We start from the raw sequence: 22,349 nt of genomic DNA, 5'->3' as shown, positions 1-22,349 counted from the left end.
CTCAAGCAAAATGGGCCAAAAAAGAGATTTAACTGACTCTGAAAAGACAAAAATTGTAAAAAGTCTTTCAGATGGATGCAGCACTCTTGAAATTACCAAGATATCGGGGCGTGATCACAGAACCATCAAACATTTTGTTGCAAATAGTCAACAGGGTCACAAGAAACGTGTTGGGAAAAAAAGACACAAAGGAACTGCCAAAGATTTGAGAAGAATCAAACGTGAAGCTACCAGGAACCCATTATCCTCCAGTGCTCATATTCCAGAACTGCAACCTACCTGGAGTGCCCAGAAGTACAAGGTGTTCAGTGCTCAGAGACATGGCCAAGGTAAGGAAGGCTGAAACTCGACCACCACTGAACAAGACACATAAGTTGAAACGTAAAGACTGGGCCAAGAAATATCTAAAGACAGATTTTTCAAAGATTTTATGGACTGATGAGATGAGAGTGACCCTTGACGAACCAGATGGACGGGCCTGTGGCCGGATCAGTAACGGGCACAGAGCTCCACTTCGACTCAGACGCCAGCAAGGTGGAGGTGGGATACTGGTGTGGGCTGGTATTATTAAAGATGAGCTAGTTGGACCTTTTCAGGTTGAAGATGGACTCAAAATCCACTCCCAAACCTACTGACAGTTTTTAGAAGACACTTTCTTCAAGCAGTGGTTCAGGAAAAAGTCTGCATCTTTCAAGAAGACCATGATTTTTATGCAGGACAACGCTCCATCGCATGCATCAAAGTACTCCACTGCATGGGTAGCCAGTAAAGGCCTTAAAGATGAAAGAATAATGACATGGCCCCCTTCCTCACCTGACCTAAACCCTATTGAGAACTTGTGGGCCCTTCTTAAACGGGAGATTTATGGTGAAGGAAAACAGTCCACCTCTCTGAACAGTGTCTGGGAGGCTGTGGTTGCTGCTGCACAAAGAGTTGATCATCAACAGATCAAGAAACTGACAGAATCCATGAATGGAAGTCTTATTACTGTTATTGAAAAGAAGGGTGGCTATATTGGTCAGTGATTTTTTTTTTTGAAATGTCAGAAATGTTTATTTGTAAATTTTGAGTTGTTTGTTTATTATTCTCACTTTAACAGATGAAAATAAACAAGTAAGATGGGAAAATTTTCATTTTTCATTTAGTTGCATAATAATTCTGCACACTAATAGTTGCCCAATAATTATGCACACATAGATATTCTCCTAAGAAAGCCAAAACTCACTATTACTTTCTTAAATATTCAGGTTTGAGGTTTATTAACATTTTGGATTGACCGAGAGCACTGACGTTCAATAATAAAATAAATCCTCAAAAATACAACTTGCCTAATAATTGTGCACACAGTGTACATATGATATTATTGATGAGAGGATTACTAATATTATCAAGTGCAGGCTTTGTACAGTCACCATAACCATAATCCATACACAGATGGGTAAATTTGCACCTGCGTTCATAGTCCAAGTCTCCAACAGAGCCGTTCATGAGCTGATTGGGCGTCCACTTCAGTGTCATGAGGTCAGCAGTCTGGTGCAGAGAGAGGTAACCTGGGATAGCCTCCATGTCATCCCTCTGAAACGACCACAAGGATGGATGTTTTCATTTGAAGCAAGAAGTGAGGTCATGTTTGTATGAATAAGCCTTAAACAGATTGTATTGATGCTGGTCAGGAAAACGCCAAGTCATGAGATCTTATCCATGTATCTACATTGGTAACACATGTAAGCAAAGAAATCATGTGTTTTATATCTGGAAAACGAGAAGATAAAAGGAAAAGATGTATACATCTTTGTGTTGCTAATTCAGAGCTAGTGAAGTCTGGGATATGTAAAGCTGAAACTATGCAAGCTTTGGGAATATAGTAATTAGTTCATGTGTGTGAAAACTGTTTTGAGAGATAGGATGACGATATAATTTGTAGACTATAATAATTGAATCAATCAGATAGCTGCTGCTGATTTGAGAGAACGCTGCTGCTCGAGTCCCCACCAAGACTAAAAGAGTGGATCCTATCACTCGAGGTCTCCGATTTTTACACTGACTTCCTGTCTGCCAAAGAATTGATTTCAAAATTCTGCTGTTAGTTTATAAAGCACTGAGTGGTTTAGGGTCAAAATACATTTCTGATCTGTTACTAGGCCTTTGTTATGACCCATCCTGGCCCCTCGGGTCATATGGGTCTGCTTTCTGTCCCTGGAGTCAAAATTAAACATATCTGGAACAAACTTCCAGAGAGCTGCAGGTCAGCTGCAACTCAGTTCTTTCAAATCATGGCTGAAGGCTTTTCTGTCCACCACGACTTTTTATTAAATCAAATAATTACTCATTTGCTACACTACACTGTAACTTGAACCCTTGTATTTTTATTATTATTATTATTTTATTTAACTTTTTTTAATTTCTTGCTTTTTTGCTTTTACATTTATATATATATATAATATGCTATACAAATAAATCTACATTACCTACCATTTTGTTCAGGGCTTTAACTTGCAATGCAATTTTCCCCACAGGTCAATGATATTATTTCTGGGTACTATCTTATCTATGCATCTAAAAATGCTGCAGGGGAATCAGACAATTACCGGCTGTACAAGCACATTGTTCTTGCCAAACAGTAGTGTCGCCCTGTTGTTTTGATGCAGTGACTCCACATATTCACGAGCTGATGGTGAGGGGGAAGGGCGTTCATCCATGCTGCTGCTGGAGTGCCGCTTCTGGATCTGTACAGCACAGACACAAAACACATCAAATCAGACATCAAACTGATGACTAACATTCACTCATTCATGTGCACCAACGCAGCCTCCCTCGTTCCTGATACCAAAGAGCAGTCTGTTGTTTTGCAGGGAACACACACAAACGAATACACAGCACCACACAACTGTAAAGATTATTGTGATATGTAAGATAGGCCGAGTTGACCTGGTTCACTGACAACATGACAACTGAACCAGTGTGAAGGTGTCAGATACACTCTGTTCTTTCTCCAGGGACATTCTGTGCTTCACTTAATGCAGCAGTATTAGCAGGTCCTCCAGACAAACAACCAGCATCTCAGAAGGGAATGGAACTGACTGTCTGCCAATGCATGTCAGCCAATACATCAGATTCAATGAATGCAATAGGCACATGAGAAAAAAATAAAAGGAGTTCATAATAGAAATGGTTGACTACTTGATTACTAGATTTGATACTTACACACAGCGCAGGCCTCTTTGTGGGAGAATCCTGCCTGCAATGGCCACCATGGATGCGATGTCGTTGCACCAACTCGTCGGCGGATGGGTCTGTCCAGAAGTGGTCGGCTGTCTTCATCTTAGTGTACTCCAAAGCACAAGGTCCAACTGTCACAGTGAAGGGGCACAGTTAGACCCCAGCTGTGTGGTTTTGTTAACCAATTATCAGCATTAGATTACATTGTATTTAAAAGCAGAGGGATGGAAAGAGTATGTTTTGTACTAAAAGGTAGATTTTTCAGAGATGGGCAATAATAGGTCTCAGAAGATATGTCTTCCGATCTACCATAAAAGTACAAAAAAGTCTATCAAAGTTTAGGACCATAGTTCCCAACCTGTCTGGCTCGTGACCCCTTAAGTTCTAGGTATGTGTGACTCCTCATTACAGGTAGCCTGTATAGAGAAAGGGGCCAGTTCAAAGAGGGATTTCTCTCTCCCAGAAAGTTTCTTTTAATTAAATTCTTGAAGATGTAACATTGTCCAGGACTTCTCAAGCAAAAATCAGACAAAAAAGGAAAAAAACAAAAAACAAAATGGGTGTTACATTTTCTTTTTCCTGCCTTCCTTTCTTGATAATCAACTCACAACCCCTAATATTCATCTTACTACTCTCTTGGTTGGGAACCACTTATTAAGGGTATTACATTTAATAAGATTATACAAAGACAGTCTAATCTAAAGGTAGAAAAACTAGCACAGTGATGAGGTGCCTGCTAAGTTGTGCCTGTGGCTCAGCTACATTGAAAACAACCATCTTTGTCTCCTGGTGGGAAACCAGTGAGGGATCATGCCTCTGTTGCTGCATGGGCTTTTAATGGCTACCACATAATCAGGTCAAGAGTGTGAACAAGTTTCCATGAGTAGACATTGGGGAAAAAAATGCTAAAGAAAGAATATACCATTGTTTAAAAGACTATTTTTACAGAGTGCATAATTTTACTCTTCATTGTACATATGGTAGGGGTAAAAAAGTCCCTTGTAAGAAAGAGTATGGTACCATAATGTCCATGTTATTCTCTACTTGTTCCAGACCATAATCTTATTTTTTCATCAGTGTGGCGCATGCTGTAAAATGATTACAATAAATTACAGACAATGTCACATATTATTACCTAACAAAGATGCAAGGATAGGTCCATCTACAAGATCCATTAGAACAGCTTCTTTCTCGTAGTATTTACTGTAAGACAAACATGAAAGGGGAATGAAAAGTGACAGTAGCATGTAGGCAGCAGCAGAAAATATAAAAATCAAATTTTAACTGCACAACCGCAACAGCTGTTATTCGCTATCCATGTTTAATTAATCACTGGTAGTCAAGGCTGATATAGTTTGTTTTCTTCTGGTAAAGGGTCATGTGAAAGGCGTGTGACGAATCAGGAAAGAATGCATCATGACTGATAAGACCTAATCAGGAGGCAAACGTGGGTGTCATTCAGTTTCAAAAGTCTTTGTTTCAACATTTTCTCTACCAGAGTAGTGTCGATGTTATGTTTAAACATATCAGTAAACGAAGTTGTGTTTTAGAAAAAAAAAAAATGAATAGTGTGGCTGTAGCCATAGAAATCTCGTGACACAGTTGAACAGAATGTTATTTTCCCTTACAACATACCTGCTGTTTTCCACCAGGAAGAGGACAATCTTGTCCAGTACTTTCTCAAACAAAGCCGTCCTGATCCACAGGTTCCTGACTCCCTGCGGGGTGAGGCTGGGCAATCGGGGCATCTTGCGAAGGCTGTCTTGACTTTGCAAACTTTGACTCCGTCTGCAGAAGAAAAAAAGTATAAAACTGCATTTGCATCAGTCTAATAGCATTATGGATTCATGATTCAAAAACTATAAACATGAATTATTTAGAAGCATTACATAATAATAATAATAATAATAAAAAAACAGCCTCTCAGACACACGGCCATTTGTTTTCTGTGCTTTCGCTGCAACAATCAAACAGGCTTTGATGGAAGCTTTGAAGTCTGCTGTAACGTGTGAGAACGAGCTGTGATGTATGCGTCTCTCACTTTGTCTCGATGATCTGCTCGAGCTCCTGGGCCTTCCTGCACAGTTCCTCAGCGGGGGTGAAGCTTTTCCCCACCTTCATGAAGAGCGCCGCTATCTTGTTGCTACGCAGAAAGCCTGCTGCTCGCCGTTTCAGCCCATGTAGAACACAAGCCTCCACTGCAGCTGTGAGAAAAAAAAAAAATACTTTACAGTACGACAAAACAGCTTCACAAAAAGGGACTCAAAAACCCATCATAATAACAAACTCAAACATAGACAAAGGATAAAGACAAAATAGGAGCCACATTTTGAATCAGAGAGTGCTTTTGTGGCACAAAAAACAAAACAGATTATTTTTTTTTGTGCATTTTTTGTGAGAAAAATACACTTGCAATAAAACCCTGGTACAATTAAAGCGCAAATACGGCAAAATAAAAAAATAGCAATATCCTATTTTTGATTGCATTGGGCAGAAAACAAGTTGTACACTTGTTGCAAAGAGTTGCCTACAACATCTTTCAGCAAAGACAGAGCAATATTAGCATTCAAACAGGAATCTTTAGTTCTGTATTCACTCTCTTTTTACAGTAGTAACTCTGTTTTGGTCTCCTCCTCCTGGGAAAACTATCTTACTTTTAACACAACAAAATTGTTGGCTTGTCACTTTACACAATAACACAGTAATTTCTCCCACTGTTAACATAAATGTATAAATTAGCAATAACAATGCATGTTTCCTCTGGTTCCTATCCATTTTTTTTTTAATGAATTTATGCCTTCACAGAATCCCGTCCAGTTTATCCAGTAAACATGGACACAAGCTGATGACATGTTAACACACTTGCACAATAACTTGACTGTGGCGAAGAACAGACACCCCGCTTCCTGCTCAGGTCTACGTGGCAGTGCATGGAGCTGTGTTGACATTTCAGTTCTCTTTCAGGACTAATCCTGCAGCTCTGTTCACATGGGGTCAGGGGGAAGGCTGGAGGTTACCATGGCAACCCCTGTTGATGGAGCGATCGAGCTCTGGGAGAGATGAGCGGAGGGAGGGGCAGCGCAGACTCATCAGCATCATGATCTCTGTCTCTATCCACCATCGTCTCTCCTTTGAATACATCTCTCTCTCTCTCTTTCCTCCATCTCGACTGAGCTTCTCCATCACTGCTTTCACTAAAATTACGGTGAGCAAAGTTTTACTTTGACGGAGGCAATAAAAGTGTCATCAGAGCTATCAACTTGCAAGATGTTTTTAAAATTAAAATGGATCTTCAACATTTTCCGCACATTTCTTTTCTTCTTCCTCTCTTCCTGCATGTTTTTCCCTCACATCATTATAAGAGCAAGAAGGTAAATGTCAGAACAAAGGTCTCCAAATATAGTTTACGCTCCTTACTCTCTCATGATTTCTTCTAATTGTCTCTGATGGCAAGAGCAAAGTGCAGAGAAAGAAACTTCCAAACCATTACACTTTTTAAAAGCGACTGTCATCTAGCAAGCTCCAGAGAAATGTCTGTGTGTCAGAGTCTCAGCAGCTGCACTGATATGAAATGACCCACAACAGCTGTGGCCATGCTGCATACGGGAAATGTCTTTATCATTGTGCAGCACAAAATAAAGACAAATACAAAGGACTCAATGTGAGACACGACTTATTAATTTTTTCACACGCAGAAATCTCATCCTATTTAGTAAAATTAGATGATTTCTCTGGGCCATTTCCTTCTAACAACAATTACAAAGAGCAGTTAAATGTGATATGATGAAAATGAGCATCATGTCAGTAGGATCAGTCCTTTGTGCAGTGCCTCCTGGTGAAAACAGCTAATGCAGTAAATTGCCTCTAATCATCTTGTATCTGTGGCAACTGAGTGCATTAAGAGAGTGACAGACAGGTGACCAACACAACACTCTGAGGTCTGAACAGTGTTGAAAGGACTAGTCAATAACTACAGAATATTAACTGATGATATTTATTATCAATTTATCATTAGTTACTTATCTACTAAAAAAAAACAGTTTGGGGTGTCCTGATCAACTTTTAGTTTTTTGTTTCTTTGTGTTGTATTTGATCCTCATCTAAATCTGACAAAATATTAAATTTTACCACATTCTATATCTAAAAAAACCCCAACTGTAAACACTCTATGTAACCAAAAAAAACAAAACAAATCCAGCAGACTGGTGTGTGCAATTGGTAGAGAGGTGTACCCCTGGTCAAAGTCATGTGTTCACTAGTCTCGCGCAGGCAGACCTACTGTATCTGTATGGAGAGTGGTCTGGCTGCACCCATAAGTCATTCTGCTATAAGGGGAAAATGCTTTGGCTTGATTGTATTTCTTTAAACCAATTACATTTCTTTGGGGCGATGCAAAGCCTAAGATATGGCAATGGTGCCCTTTCCAAGTAGTGTCAGGGGGGGGATTTGTTATTGGGAAACATTTGCACATGGGAAGGTGAGCCCCGGCATTAAAATGGCTAAATCCATGCACAAAACGGAAAAGAACCAAGCAGGTCTACCTTATTGCATGATTGAAATCTTGGTTGATTACTGTTGCAATAGGGATTTAAAAATGGTAACATGGCGACAGAAATAATCAGCTAATGGTGGTGAGTCAGACTGAAGTGATATGAAAACCACTCAAAATCTAAGTTGGTGAAATATTTGCAGTATGAGGGGATTTTGTTAGAAATCTACTAATGCTGTGCTGTCCAGGTCTGTTAAGAAATGAGATGTAATTTGATGATCAGTTGATTTGGTTGCGATAAATACAGTAGAAATTCAGGACATTCAGGGTTACTACGGAGGGAAAGGTGAGCCAGACTTTCAAGAATCTGCCTCCTGGTGCATCCTGGCATCGTCCATGTCATTTCAGCTGTGCTGTGGTTCACAACAACTGGCCGGAACCAACTATCATACCCTCTCGCCTCCGCTCTGATGAGTCAGCACTCGGTTCTCAACGGTTTAATAATAAGTTGTAACACTGAATATTTATCATATTAAGGATATATGATTATAAATTTGATATGAAGTGAAATTAAACCTGCAGGAGGTTAGTGATGAAATCTGGCTTCACTTCATCCTCTCTGTGTGTGTGTGTGTGTGTGTGTGTGTGTGTGTGTGTGTGTGTGTGTGTGTGTGTGTGTGTGTGTGTGTGTGTGTGTGTGTGTGTGTGTGTGTGTGTGTGTGTGTGTGTTTATAAATCCCAACTTTTCCGTGGAAAGAGGCGTGATCAAATGCCCGTTTGTAAAGTCACATCAATAGTTCTTCTGTGGCCAGCAGGCAAAACTGGAGGTGACCTTTTGATGGGGTTGTTGTAGCTTCAGGATTCATTAATGGCAAAAAATTGCTGTCAACAATTGTTGAATTGTTTTGACCTGTCATGACTAATATACTGTAAGAAGCGAGTACTCAAACTCAAAAGAAGGAGGTGCAATTTGTAACTGGGTAAAATAAGGATTTACAATGAAACGAAAGAAATAAACAGAGCTTCTAATCTATCACTAAAATTACGTTGTTATTTTTTTAGATTTAATGTGCTTCCTAACTAGTCAACAGTGGGGCTTTAACACACATCTACATCTCAGACTCTGCTCGGGTAGCTCATTATTGATGGTGAAAGTAAATGTTCCCCGGTGAACAAGCTGAGCTCCTCTGATATCTTCCACTCCCTCTCATCTTTGAACAGAAGAAGCCATAGCCGAAGGAGTCCGTGTAGTAACAAGATACACTACAAAGATCAGAGGAGGCGTCAGGAAGAGGAGGAAGCTGGCTGATGAGAGGGTCATCCTGAGCTGCTACATGTCTACTGGGACGTATCATAATAACAGAGGAAAAATACGCCTCAGACTGACCAGGAGCTATTAAAGCAGGCTATTACATGATCCAGCGGCTAATGTCCACACTGCAGGCCAAGAAATCTGTTGACACGCCAACATGAGCGCTCTAATAGAAACACATTATACCATCAACACTGACATGTGGAGAGAAAAAAAGACTTTCATTCACACTGTAATGAAAACCTGTGCTCTGTGACAAATCATTTTCATAACCCTTCAGGAGAAAAATAAAACTACAAAAAGAGATTTGGGGTAAGCTGATGATGAATGTAAAACATCATTCACTTATGCTGGTTTGTTCGGTTTTAAAGCGCTGTTGCAAATTCCATTCACACTATGAAATCCAAACATGACATTGTGAAGTAGTGATCTTACAACAAAAAAACACCTGGTGGAACATCTCACAACTAACTAGGTTATTTGGCAACAGATCAGTAACATAATTGGGTATAAAAAGGACATTTCAAAGAGGCATACTGTCAGCAGGGAAGATGGTGAGAGGTTCACCAGTTTGTGAAAGACTGTGTGGGAAAATGGTGCAAAAATGTATGAATTACGTAAAATTGCAAAGAATTTGTGGATTTCATCATCTACGGTTCATAAAATCATTAAAAGATTCAGAGAATCCGGAGAAATATCTGTACGCAAGGGATAAAGAAGAAAATCAATATTGGATGGCTGTGATCTTCGGGCCCTCAGGCGACACTTCATTAAAAACAGACACAATTCTGTCGTGAAAATCATTGTCTGGGCTAAGAAACACTTCTAAAAATAAATGTTTGTGAAAACAGTTCATCACTGCATCCACAAATGCTGGTAGAAACTTTACCATGCAAAGAGGAAACCATATATAAACATGCTCCGAAAACACCGCCACCTTCTCTGGGCCGAGCTCATTTAAGATGAATTGAGGCAAAATGGAAAACTGTGCTGTGGTCTGACAAATCTAAATTTGACTCTTTTTGGAAATCATGGATGCTGCATCGTCCAGGTTAAAGAGGAGAAGGACCATCCAGATTGTTATCAGCACTCAGTTAAAAAGCTAGCATCAGTGACAGTACAGGGTTGCATTAGTGCACATGGTGTTAGCTTTCACATTTGGCAAGACACCATAAATGCTGAATGATATATAAAGGTTTTAGAGCAACATATGCTGCCACCCAGCAGCATTTCAGGGAAGGCCTTGTTTATTTCAGCAAAACAATGTCCAACCACATTCTGCACATTACAACAGCATGGATCTCTAGTAGAAGAGTCCAGACCTGTCTCCAATTTAAAGAATTTGGTACACTAATTAATGAAACTATGACAAAGGAGGCCCTGAACTGTTGAGCAGCTAAAATGATATCTTAGGCAATAATAAGACAACTTTTCACTTCCAAAAATCCAGCAACTGGTCTCCTCTGTTCCCATAGGTTTACAGAGTGTTGTTAGAACAAGAAATGATGTCAAAACAGTGGTAAACATGACCCTGTCCCAACTTTTTTGACACGTGTTGCTGGTATCAAATTCAAGATAAACATATATTTTTTATAAAACAATTATATTTTCAGTTTCACCATGTTGTCTTTGGTCTACTTGCAATTAAATATGGTTTTATGAGATTTGCAAATCATTGCTTTAGAAACGGGATTGAACATAATCTTGATTGCAATAATAAATTTAGGACGAACTTTGGTCTTCTAATTTCAGTTTTTAGTTTTCTTGTACTTTAATGAGTTCAATAATAAGGTAAAATAATGATTGTTGGGTCACTATGAATGTAGCGTTTGATTGTGTGTGTGTGTGTGTGTGTGTGTGTGTGTGTGTGTGTGTGTGTGTGTGTGTGTGTGTGTGTGTGTGTGTGTGTGTGTGTGTGCGTGTACTGTTGTTCTGTCAACATTTGGTGAAACTTTTCTTCCTTACTGTTTGTTACTAAATATAATGGTGCTGCCCATTGCCACACTAACTCTGTGCACGACAAGTGTGCAGTTAAATTGTCACAATAATAAAGAGCAGACATGCCTACAGAGACAAGACAGGTTCTCCATAGTTTCATAGGCGGGTCTCCTTCAACATATTTAACCAAGATATGATGACGATGATTCATTTATTCATTTTTTTTTTTCTACACAGTAATAAGAGTCTGACTTAAGGAAAGTTTCTTCTTTTTTTTTTTGTCGTTGTTCATTTGTTTATACCATAAAGCATTTTCTTACATTTTAATGACTTTTCAAGAGTCTCATTTAGTGACTTGAGAACTTTATGTCTTTGTCTTCCAACTCGTAAAAATATCATATTTTCTGCAAGCTGAGTCATTGTATTCACACTGAATTCCCCAACTATATCTTGTTACTGATAACAGCTCTGGTCTGAGCCAGACATCTGACGGGTGTGAGTGCCTGCATGTGGGCAGTGTGTTTCTCACAGTGATCATGGTGCAATTTACCAGTGTGATTTATGTGGCAAAAAACAGTAACATTTGGTGAAACAGTGAACTTTAAATGTCTTTTACTTTTATTTTTATACACTTGTGCAAAACTTCTGTCAATACACCATTTTTTTAATGTGGCAGCAAAAATATCAACTTCCTCCTCTGTTAAAGAGGTTTTATGAAGCAAATATATTGTTGTTATTGGAAAAAGATCCTTATTATAAACTAATCCAATAATGAAGACCACCAGCTTTACGTTAGTGGTGAGTACGATTGATGCTGCTGAGTAACCCAGATTGTTACTAATAGATAGATGCTATTATAGACTTTACAATAGCTAAATGGTGAAGAATATACTTAATATCTTACTATCAGGAATAATTCTCTATGTGAGACTTAAGCAATATTACACAAGAGGTTGTGCCTTGATGTCACTAATTGGCACGACAAAATCAATAATGCCAATAATTTATGGTCAGTTAGAGATAATTATAATTGGCTGTGTTTATTTTTGTCTGTGTTAATGATGTAATGTAATGTAGCTTCAAAGGTTCAATCAGGTTCACCATGTAAAACAAATGATTTCTTTGCTTTTTCACTCTCTTTCATTTGAGTCTCACCTGATTGAACTGTGTTAAACTTAAAGAGTAATCACTGACCAAGCACCTACTGGGATACTAATGTATAAGTCAAGTGTAAAAGGCTCGTATCTTAGCAGTGAGTGAAGCTTCCCTGTTCTTAGTTTGTCTCAATGAAGCCTTTTTGATCATTTTGTTCACATTTTCTTGGGCTTTGTTACAAGTGTTTGCTTTTCCACAAACGAAAAGGAAGGATTATTACATTAAATCTATAGGAAACGTGGAACCCTCCAGTGAAATGTGTTTTCCTCTTGTTCAATTGAACGTTTGAGCCTTGCAGTGAAGAAAAATGTATGCAGTTTAAAAGCCAAAAGTTGTTTTCACATCGCTGGAGAGAGAATTTTTTTTTCTGTCATTTCACAGTAACTTTAATAAAACAGGTCAACATCAAGCCTTTTCAGTGTCATGTAATTTTTCCACTCAAAGGTAATAACAAACACAATGTACTCACCACAAAAGGAGACAATATGGCTGCTGTCTTCATGAACAAATTTCCTGGTGACAGCCTCCTCCATAATCTGCTTCACCTGTAAATGACACAGATGCTGGATGACTCATTCATTATTGTGCCACAAATTGCACAAACAGTCTGTCGGGGGCTTGTTGGGTTTGACTGGGTGCTAAATATCTTTCAGTGAATGATTAAGAGAATTCATAAATTGAATGTGAGTCTGTGTATAAAAAAGGGTAAAATAATTAAAGCGAGAGCAGAGCTCAGTGATGAACTGGGGTTGAAAAAGGAAAAACACAGAGAAAGGAAGAGTGCATGTTAAGTTGGTGGGTGAGTCATCAGCTCTCATCCCAAAGACTACTGGGAAACAGAGGTGATACATTTGGGGATGGTGGGAGAAAATGAGAGGGAAAGGTAGTTCATCCTAATAATAATAAGATTCATAATCCCCAGCGAGAGAAATTGATTATGTTACGTCAAACGCTGATGACATCCAGTTCATGCAGACCTAGCTTCTTTTGAAAAAGACGAAAGAGGCAGACGCACACATGTGCTCACAAGGCCACGCTCATTAGTTAGGTTTTGTCGTCACTGTGATGTGTCCTTTCCCCTGCTGACCTGACAACGGCTACAGACCAATAGTGATCTGTAGCCAAGACGACTGGTGAATCAATCCCTGCGGTGACTATGGAGACGTCCCTCTGTGTGGGCACAGCTCTGCAATCTGCATTGTCAATATCAACCTTCGGACACAGCTATACAGATATCTGTAATTTCCTGTTGAAATGAGTCTGTCCACAGCAACCATATTACATTGCCAATTCACCTTCTACACGCACAAAGACATACATGCACTGTCACACACTCACATATGTAAGGCTATAATGGGAGGACATTCATTGATAATTCTAACCTGAACCTTAAAGCCAAATCTTAACCCTCAAACAGCCCTTTGATTGTGTGTTGTGATGACTGGAGAAAAATGTCCTCACTACTAAGATCTACAGTAAAACTCACACTTTTTCTCATAAAGATACTACATACATACATACATACATACATACATACATACATAAACAACTCCCCTCCCCTCTCCAGTGGTTGAGGCTCCCTCTGCTCTATTTTAAACTTTTTTCCAATCTACTCATTGATTTAATCCTTCGGTGGCATGATAAAATGTTTTCTCTAAGGCAATTCTGTGGTCACGAAGTAGCCGCTGAACAATATTAATGTTGATGGTTTGAAAATTACAGCTCATGATCATAAAATTATACGGGAGATAAACTTCTGTCTTCAGGTTAGATTTTCCACTGCAGCTCAGTTTTATGGATCACTAATTTTAATAGTTTACTTGCAATACACTGATGGATCGTGATATGTGTAACTTTCAGTAGTGGAAGATGTATTTTGAAGGAGTCAGTCATTGAGTATTTATAATTGAGTATGAGTCAAACATATTTAAAATGTGAAAGTACTCAGTCAGAAGACTGGCAGCTGTCAGAATTATTATATTACTAGTTTATTGTTTCTGATTGCTATGCAGCATTTTGATGTTGCAGTTGGTCAACGTGACGCTAATTCACCTACTTTAGTGTTTTAATTAATCCCCTGAAGCTGATCACGTGTTTTGTATGTCAACTCTTCATCTTCAAAGTAAGGAGTAGCAGTAACTGTCAAATAAATATGGATGAGTAAAAAGTACTAAGGCTTTCTCTGAAATGTGAACAAGATAAAGTATAAAGGAGCCTCAAATGGAGAAAACCAAATCAGTAAAAACAGCTAAAAATTGCATCTAAGTGTACTTTCCACCACTGGTGACTTGTGAGTTTAATATATCATGCTGTCAAATTTTTCTGAAATCTGAATTCAGAAGGCATTTTTAGAAAAAACAAATGCAAATGTCAGTTTTTTTGATAATCCATATAAAAAAGCAACTTCATCAAATTGATAAAAAAAAAAAAAAAAAAAAATCCTGTGAAACCAAATATTTTGAACTAATGGGGTTGCTTTTTATCATTTCACAGTATGTAATGTAATTTTCGTGAAGAGACTAAACACACAATTGTGGGGTGCTGAGAAAAGTCTACTGGCTGAGCACTGGCTGCACTCTCACAGTTAATGCAAGATGAGGAGCTAAACTGACTAATCACCATCTCTAAACACTTGAAAACAAATGTGCCGAGAACTTTGCCCCCCGAAAATATTTATGTATGAAAACACCCACTAATTAGAGAGCTGTCATCACGCAAATTCTGCCTGTATGCATCAGCAGCATTGTTCTCTTCAGCATCGACAGAAATGATTCATGCGGCTAACACAACAGAGACGGTAGCAATCTAATGTGGTGCACACCAGATCCGCTCATGATAAGACGAGACTTATATAAAAGCCTGCATTCACACACACGCACCCACCCACGCACACACACACACACACACACACACACACACACACACACACACACACACACACACACACACACACACACACACACACACACACACACACACACACACACACACATATATATATATAGAGAAATATAAAACACAGGGGACTTTTTGCACCAGTTTTCTTTCTGAGTGCACCTGACGTACAGAAAGCTGATTGATTTGCTAACTTGAAGAAGCACACTCCTCCCGTCGTTCTGCATCTCTCTCATCTGGGCCACAGATTAGGTCTCTGAGGAATTTATATGGCAAAGCGTGTTGCATAGACAACTTGCAGGTTTCTATGGATACGACACGTGTCCCACAGTGGATCACTTCCACCCAGAAGATGCATAAACAACATTCATTCATCACTGAAATGAGCAATAAAAACTGCAGCTCTCCAACCACAGTCACTAACAATATCGAGCTGCACTGTGCTGTTGTCATTGCACATCCAGACACGTATTCAGGTGTATTAATTTGGTATCAATAAAGCAGAAATCTACCTGGATGTTACCATCTAAAATAGCTATAAAATGCCACGAAATGCTACTAAAATGTCAGCAAAAATGTATTTACACACTGATTTACAGATAAAACAATGTGCGTGATGTTACAACAGTCTGTTACAGCAGCAAAGCCAGATGAATCTGCTCTAACTAACCACAGTAGCCTGAAGGCAACAGCCACAGTGATAAATGATCTTCTGAGTATTCCAATTAACTTCTGCAACAGCAGAGCCAAAAAATAAGAGCCAAAGAGAAAGCCCCATCCATTAACATCCGCCCTTCATTAGTTATCATCTCCGTGGCTGCTGATAAATGAAGGGAGCACACAAAGGAAAAGAACAAAATCAGGACTATTATTTACGCTAAACTAATGCACACAGTATATCCATTAACATATCTATTTGAGTTAGGATTCCATTATATTAATTACAATTTAAAAATGAATGAAAAGACTGATCAATGAAAAACAGGGAACATGATTCCACCACAAAAATCAATGAAACCACAACACAGCCTGAAATCTGGCTCCATTTTGTGGCTATCTGGAGCTTTTGATCATGTCACAAGATCTTCCTCAGCAGATAAAGTTGCCCATTTGTTAAAAATTCCCATTTTTATGAGCACTTTTGAATGTTTGTTCTTCTTTGTAGTGAGTCAGTCTCAGTGTGAATTAATTTTACACGGAACGTACTCTATTACTCAAGGTTGAGCTCGACCATAAAGCTGCTGCTTTAGAAGAAGCTTGACACTTCAGTTCACTCACACAAGCTCATCCAGGTTGTCCAGCATTTCCAATAGGCACAACAGCACATTGTTATTCAGTTTGATTTGAGATGGGGTAGCACCAAATCACCTCTCTTAGTACAGCAAGCTAATCCTACAGATTCTTATCTATTCCTCATCATGAAAACAGAAAGGTCAAAAATTGTACGATAGTCTCAGTGTAATAATTTCTATCAGTGTCGATCACAACAATAATATCTGATCATTTCCCTTTGCTTGTTCCTGCAGAGTTAATGTATAAAACCTGAATCAATGCTTTCTATGAACACAAATCAGAAAATCTCAATTAAGTATAAAACACAGAGCAAAACCGGTAGATCAAGACCCAGCAATAAAATTTACAGGAAAGTAAACGGCGCAACTCTTAATAGTCTCTCCCCCCCCCCTCCTTTAGCAAACACAGGTGTGTATTTGTGTTCGTGTGCACGTGTGATCGTCAAAAAGACAGAGGGAGGAGCACAAGCAGAACACAACAAAGAGACAGAGACAGACAGAGGGGGTCTCTGTATCAAAGCTAAGGCAAATAAGAGTCCTCATTCAAACCAATTTTTGCACCTGAAGCTAATTGTGCTGTCTCTGGATAATGGCCTACACCCAGGTATATCTGAGCAGACATGGTGGCACAAAACCAGCTGGACATGTAGAGGGTGAAAACACAGCATACAGACACCATATGGTACAACCCACACTGAGTAATAATAATCATAAACTAATGGAAATATAGCACAAACAACATGTAGCTTTCCTTTGAGGGGAATAGATGCAGTATATCTAAAAAAATAAATTAAAAATAAATTTTTAAAAAAAAGCCTAAATAGTCATGTTAAAAAAAAAAAACACATTCCCTGGTTGACTTTTTCAAAATATTTGAATGAGCAAACATTACATAATGCTTAATACATTGCCTATAGATAAAGGTGTTATAATGGAACAACACCGCAATAGAAACTAGCTTTTTTAAAGCACGTGTTTTACAAATATATCATTAGATGGAATACAATTTTAGCAGAAATAACTTATTTTACACAATTGTCCATCAGTCTCTGGCATCAGTTTGCTAAAATTATTGGTCATTCTTCCAAAAAAAATTACCTCAGTTTCAAGATGTTTGAGGGTTTGCTTGCTTACTGGCTGTTCCAATTCCCACCACAACATTTCAATGGAATGCAAATCCAGGTTTTCATGAGGCCATTTCTCAAACCTCCATTTATTCTTCTCTGTCATTCCTTGGTGGATTTGTCCGTGTCTTTAAGATCATGTTCAAAGGTCTGTTTCCTATTCAACTTTAATTTTCGCCTCACTTTAATCAATCAATCACTCTTTGATCAATGCAGAATTCATAGCTTAATCAGCCTCTGAGGGAGCAAAATAACCCGAAACCATAACTCTTTCATCACAGCAGGCATGTGGTTTCTCTCCTGAAAAGCTGACTTTGGTCTGCGCTATACAGTTTACTCTTACTGTGGCCCAACAACTCTATCTTGTCTGTCCAGAAGGCCTGATATTTGCCTACTTTTGCTAAAGTTTTCTTTAAGGATGGCAAAGGCGTTTTCCTGGCTCGCCTTCGATACAGATCAAATTTTGGCATCTCTTTCTGATCTTGGACAAATCCTCTTTAACACTAACAGAGGTTTCTGCAGATCCTGTGATAAAATGTTGGGGCACTTCGAGACTTCTTTTTGCAACGAACAGTCTGTTCTAGGGCTAAATTTGCTGGGGCACCTTGTCCTGGACTAATTGGCAGTTGTCTGAAATTTACACCACTTATAGACAATTTTCCTCAATTGTCCTTACAGTGGAATGAAATATTTCAAAAATAATTTGGAGACATTTTTAAATTCCTTGCCAGATTCAGAGCCAAGCTTTTTTCTGAAGACATTCGAGGGCTTTTTAGATCTTGGCATGATGACACCACACACAAGGAAAAGGAGTACAAGATCCTAGAAGTCAGAGGATTGAATAAGAGATAATTCTTCTTACTTTTTCCATTTGATTGAACTGTTTTTTATTATTCAAATTATGAAAATTACTATAAAATATAAATCTTATGTGACAGTAATTTCCATAATGTGTAATTACATTTTCACATGACTGTATTTGAAAAACTGTTCAACTCATTTAGATTAATGCTGAGCTTCATGAGGTGCGAGCTAAAAATAAAGTGAGCTTTCACACAAACAAACTAAAACCCATCGTGAAAGAATCTCAGCGAGGCCGTATGCACACAGAAGACATGTTTAATCATGGGAAGTGCCTGGTCTCCACAGATAAGACTGCAAACAAGGTTTGGAGGACATGCTTCCTTTCCCAAGATCGAGGATGTGATCACCATCTTTTTTTGATTGGCAGAAACAAACAAATGTAATGTATGAGGCAATTAGAGATGAAAGTTTAAAAAAATAATTAAAAGAAATGAACAAAAGAAGGCTGAAAATGTGGAAAATATGGTCAGGAAAAGACTATGTGTAACAAACTGCTTAATCAAAACTGCTGCTACTGTTTCTCTTCAGTTTTTTTGTGATCAAAAGCAGCAACAGTTAAAGTTTGGGCTATGTTGGAAAGCTCCCATAGTTGACGGTGTTTATTGTAAATGTTTGGTGAGGTATGGGTGATATTGAGTAAACCTTACCGGAACAAACAGAGGAAAACAAAAGCCTCAGCAGTAAAGTACAAACCACTATACTGCATCAATGGAGTAACATTCAAATCAGTTCTCCAGCACCATAACATAGTCTGTTCTCTGCACCTCTATCACCATTTGGTTTGGATCGGCCACCAAACAGGACAGAAACAGACTACAACGGACAGTCAGGATTTATGTTTTATATGTCAATTTATGGCTGTCTGTTTTTAGTTTTTGCACACTGAGAGAGAAGCTACAACCGGAGTCAGATTCCTTGTATGTATAAACATACCTGGCCAATAAAGCTGATTCTGATTCTCCTAACAGGAAAAGATGATCTTCAAGAACAATTATCATCTATCTGTAATACAGTGGACATATTAGTTCGTTCGAGACCAAACTGGTTCACATATAAACATTTAATGACACTGCTGTGAGTTTGTTTCTATTATTATATCTCTGGGTTTCAGTGCAGAGTTTTAGTTTCCTGCCAGCACCAGCTGTTAGTTAAACTTAAACTAGATAAAAATGTTTCCTCAGTGGAGATTTATTGACACACATCCCAAATTAAAACAGGTTTCCCCACAACGAAGTGTTCTAACAGACTTTTTTCCTAAATATTTACCTGCAGTAACTGTCACTGATGAGTTAGATAGCTTAAATAGTTAGCTTACACATAAACTTATGGATTTACAAATATCTGGTGCAACCTGGTCCTTTGGTTTAGATGCAATAACCTGAATAGTCTCTGTTTGGTAGTTTCTACAGTTCCAAACCAAAGCTTCAGGACTTCAACCTTCTCATCTGATGAACACTGAAGCATTTTTTTAACCAGACAAGCACTATAGAGCTGTAACAATTGGTTGATCAAAGATAAGTTGATCAGCAGAAAATGTATTGATCATGATGATCGAGTAATTTGATTAATCTTTATTAATTTTTATTAATGATAAGATGCATAAATTCTCTGATTCCACCTTCATACATGTGAATATTTTCTGGTTCCTTTAGTCCTCCATGACAATAAACTGAATATTTTTGGGGTTGTGAACTGTACTTCAGAACAAAAAGGTATTTCAGGCTGCACCTTGGGCTTTGGAAACATTGGTCAACATTTTTTTTACCAGTTTCTGACTTTTTGCAGACCAATTCTGCTTATCGATTAACCGAGGAGATAATTGATATATTAATCTATAATGTCAATAATCCGTTGGTAGCAACCCTATTAAGCACAGCAGCAAATCAGATAATAATAAAGCAGGTTCTGAAAAGGCTCATTTAGGAGGTTTGATGCTTTTTGAATTTTCAAAATCTTAAGCAGGTTTCTTTAAACAGACAAACAAACAATAACAACGAAAACATTGGAAGAGTTCATTTTCTTCCTCCAAATGGATGCTCATGCAATTTGAGCTTTCTATCTCACCATCAGGCCCATTTGCTTCCACATGAAATCATGACATGGTTCACTTGACATCTCTAAACAGCATCTTTATGAAAGCATTCATGATTTCAAAAGTGTAGACCCAAAATCTACAGCAAAGGACTTCTAAGAGTTTCCTGACAAGAAGAGCTCTGATAATTTGCAAGGATGAACAGCTCTAAGAGGAAACCTCATAATGTCAGACATCATAATGATGTCTCATCTGCTGAACTCTGGTCCTCTGGGTTGCTGCAGTAACCTCAAATGATGATGAGGGACATAAAGTGGTGAAAAGCCAGCTGAACAAACCACTAGAGTTGCTTCCATATTTGATTCCACTCAGCACCATAACACACACACACACACACACACACACACACACACACACACACACACACACACACACACACACACACACACACACACACACACACACACACACACACACAGTTTGCATCCAACTAAACCACCAAATGGGTTGGCAAGAGGCTGATGGTTTGCTCTGCCATGAACACCACAGACAATCTGTTTCCTATGCTGCTTCTCCACCTGAATAATTACTGTGCTGCAGCACTGACCATTCAAACTCAAAGCATAAAACGGGGATTTTAAGCAAAAAAATTAAAGTATTAACTGGACTTTAATGACTTCTGATATTCAACAATGACTTATTTTCTAATGTTTTCAGAGAGGTTGTAGTACAATGAGGGCCCAAGCCACACATCTCAGGGAACAATAGCAGACGCAGGAGTATCAGAGATCACCTGGGAACACGGTCTGAGGACATTATGAACTGTCAGCTCCATACAAACCAGCTTGTTTGTTTTTCCGACTCGATAAGTGCTGAGCTGAAAACACCCACCTCCTTCTTGACGGTGCGCAGTAGCCTCTGACGGTTGTCTGCTTCTACAACACACAACCACACAGGACATTTTTACTGACACAACTCAAACTTATTCCGTATCTTCAAAAAAACACAAACAGCATTATGTACAGAAATGTGTAAATACATAATGTTTTTTTTTTTTCCCACCTGCCATAATTGTTGCCATGGATCCTGTCTCCTGTCTGCACGCAGCACCCCTCCCATCAGCTGCTTGTACACTGAGCTGTGGCTCACGACTCCACCTCCTCTCAACACACGCCTCTTAAAGACACATGCTGTGCTTCCATTGGGTGGCCCAAACATCGCTACAAAGGCCTTATTATGTTCACAAAAATACTGCTTTCTGGCGCTAAAATCTGAATTATCATTATCATTATCTTTTAAGTAAAGCTGCCTATGGCAAGAATAATGTCTCACAAATTGACTGTAATTAAATGAAACCGTATAACAGATTTCACCCAGAGCTAGTGATAATATTGACATGCAATCTGTCATACAATGGTAACTTTTCACAAAAACATTCATTGCAAATAGATAAACTGTTTTCCTGAACTGAAGACGATCATCAGATCTTAGTTTGGTGGTGGTTGTAAATTTATCTAACATGAAAATGTTTTGTCTTAATGCCATCTTGTGGTCAAGATGTGGAAGGACTGTTGCGGAAATAAATAAATAAAACTGTCAGATACTGCATCTGCAAATCACACAGATATATATATATATAAAAAGAAAATACGGTTCAGCATCCTTTCTTAACCACACTTAGGATCAATGACTCTGATGCTCTGCTGCATTTGAGACCATATATGACCTTTCAGTTTACTTTTAGAGCACCTGTTGCTTGATATGTTCAGGAAAACCTCCAGACATGAGGAAGATCTGCTCAGATTTCTGGGTCAATAAAATAATAGTGATGATAAACAAAACACTGTTTACCAAACAGTGATGCTTACAGGCAGTTGCTATACTTCAACATCCATAGCACCAATAAAAATGTACAAAAGCATTTCATACTTTTCTGACATTCATGATTCTATTTTTTCTTCTAATGCACATCGATGATGCTGAACAAAGAGGTGTGACTCAAACTGTCCAGAAGATGGCGACTGTGTCA

General features: G+C 38.5%; 1 protein-coding gene across 1 annotated transcript in view; it reads right to left on the bottom strand.

The window, feature by feature from the left end:
• sgsm1a (small G protein signaling modulator 1a) overlaps positions 1-21,454 on the bottom strand; it is a 37,145-nt gene extending 15,691 nt beyond the window's left edge. Inside the window, exons 1-9 of the mRNA XM_069709584.1 lie at positions 21,383-21,454; positions 21,212-21,255; positions 12,583-12,658; positions 5,261-5,423; positions 4,855-5,007; positions 4,355-4,422; positions 3,205-3,350; positions 2,589-2,726; positions 1,451-1,575 (exon numbers count right to left, since the gene is read on the bottom strand). Of these exons, the coding sequence (XP_069565685.1) occupies positions 1,451-1,575; positions 2,589-2,726; positions 3,205-3,350; positions 4,355-4,422; positions 4,855-5,007; positions 5,261-5,423; positions 12,583-12,658; positions 21,212-21,255; positions 21,383-21,401 (932 nt within the window). The 5' untranslated portion in view covers positions 21,402-21,454. The remainder of the gene's footprint in view (positions 1-1,450; positions 1,576-2,588; positions 2,727-3,204; positions 3,351-4,354; positions 4,423-4,854; positions 5,008-5,260; positions 5,424-12,582; positions 12,659-21,211; positions 21,256-21,382) is intronic.
• Between the last annotated feature and the right edge of the window lie 895 nt (positions 21,455-22,349).

This window comes from Brachyistius frenatus, unplaced genomic scaffold, assembly GCF_029030835.1.
Source record: "Brachyistius frenatus isolate BFR_SWC_R1_liver_20210118 unplaced genomic scaffold, ASM2903083v1 Contig_83, whole genome shotgun sequence".
NCBI classification, from domain to species: Eukaryota; Metazoa; Chordata; class Actinopteri; family Embiotocidae; genus Brachyistius; species Brachyistius frenatus.
This window is presented reverse-complemented; position numbering and strand designations above follow the sequence as displayed.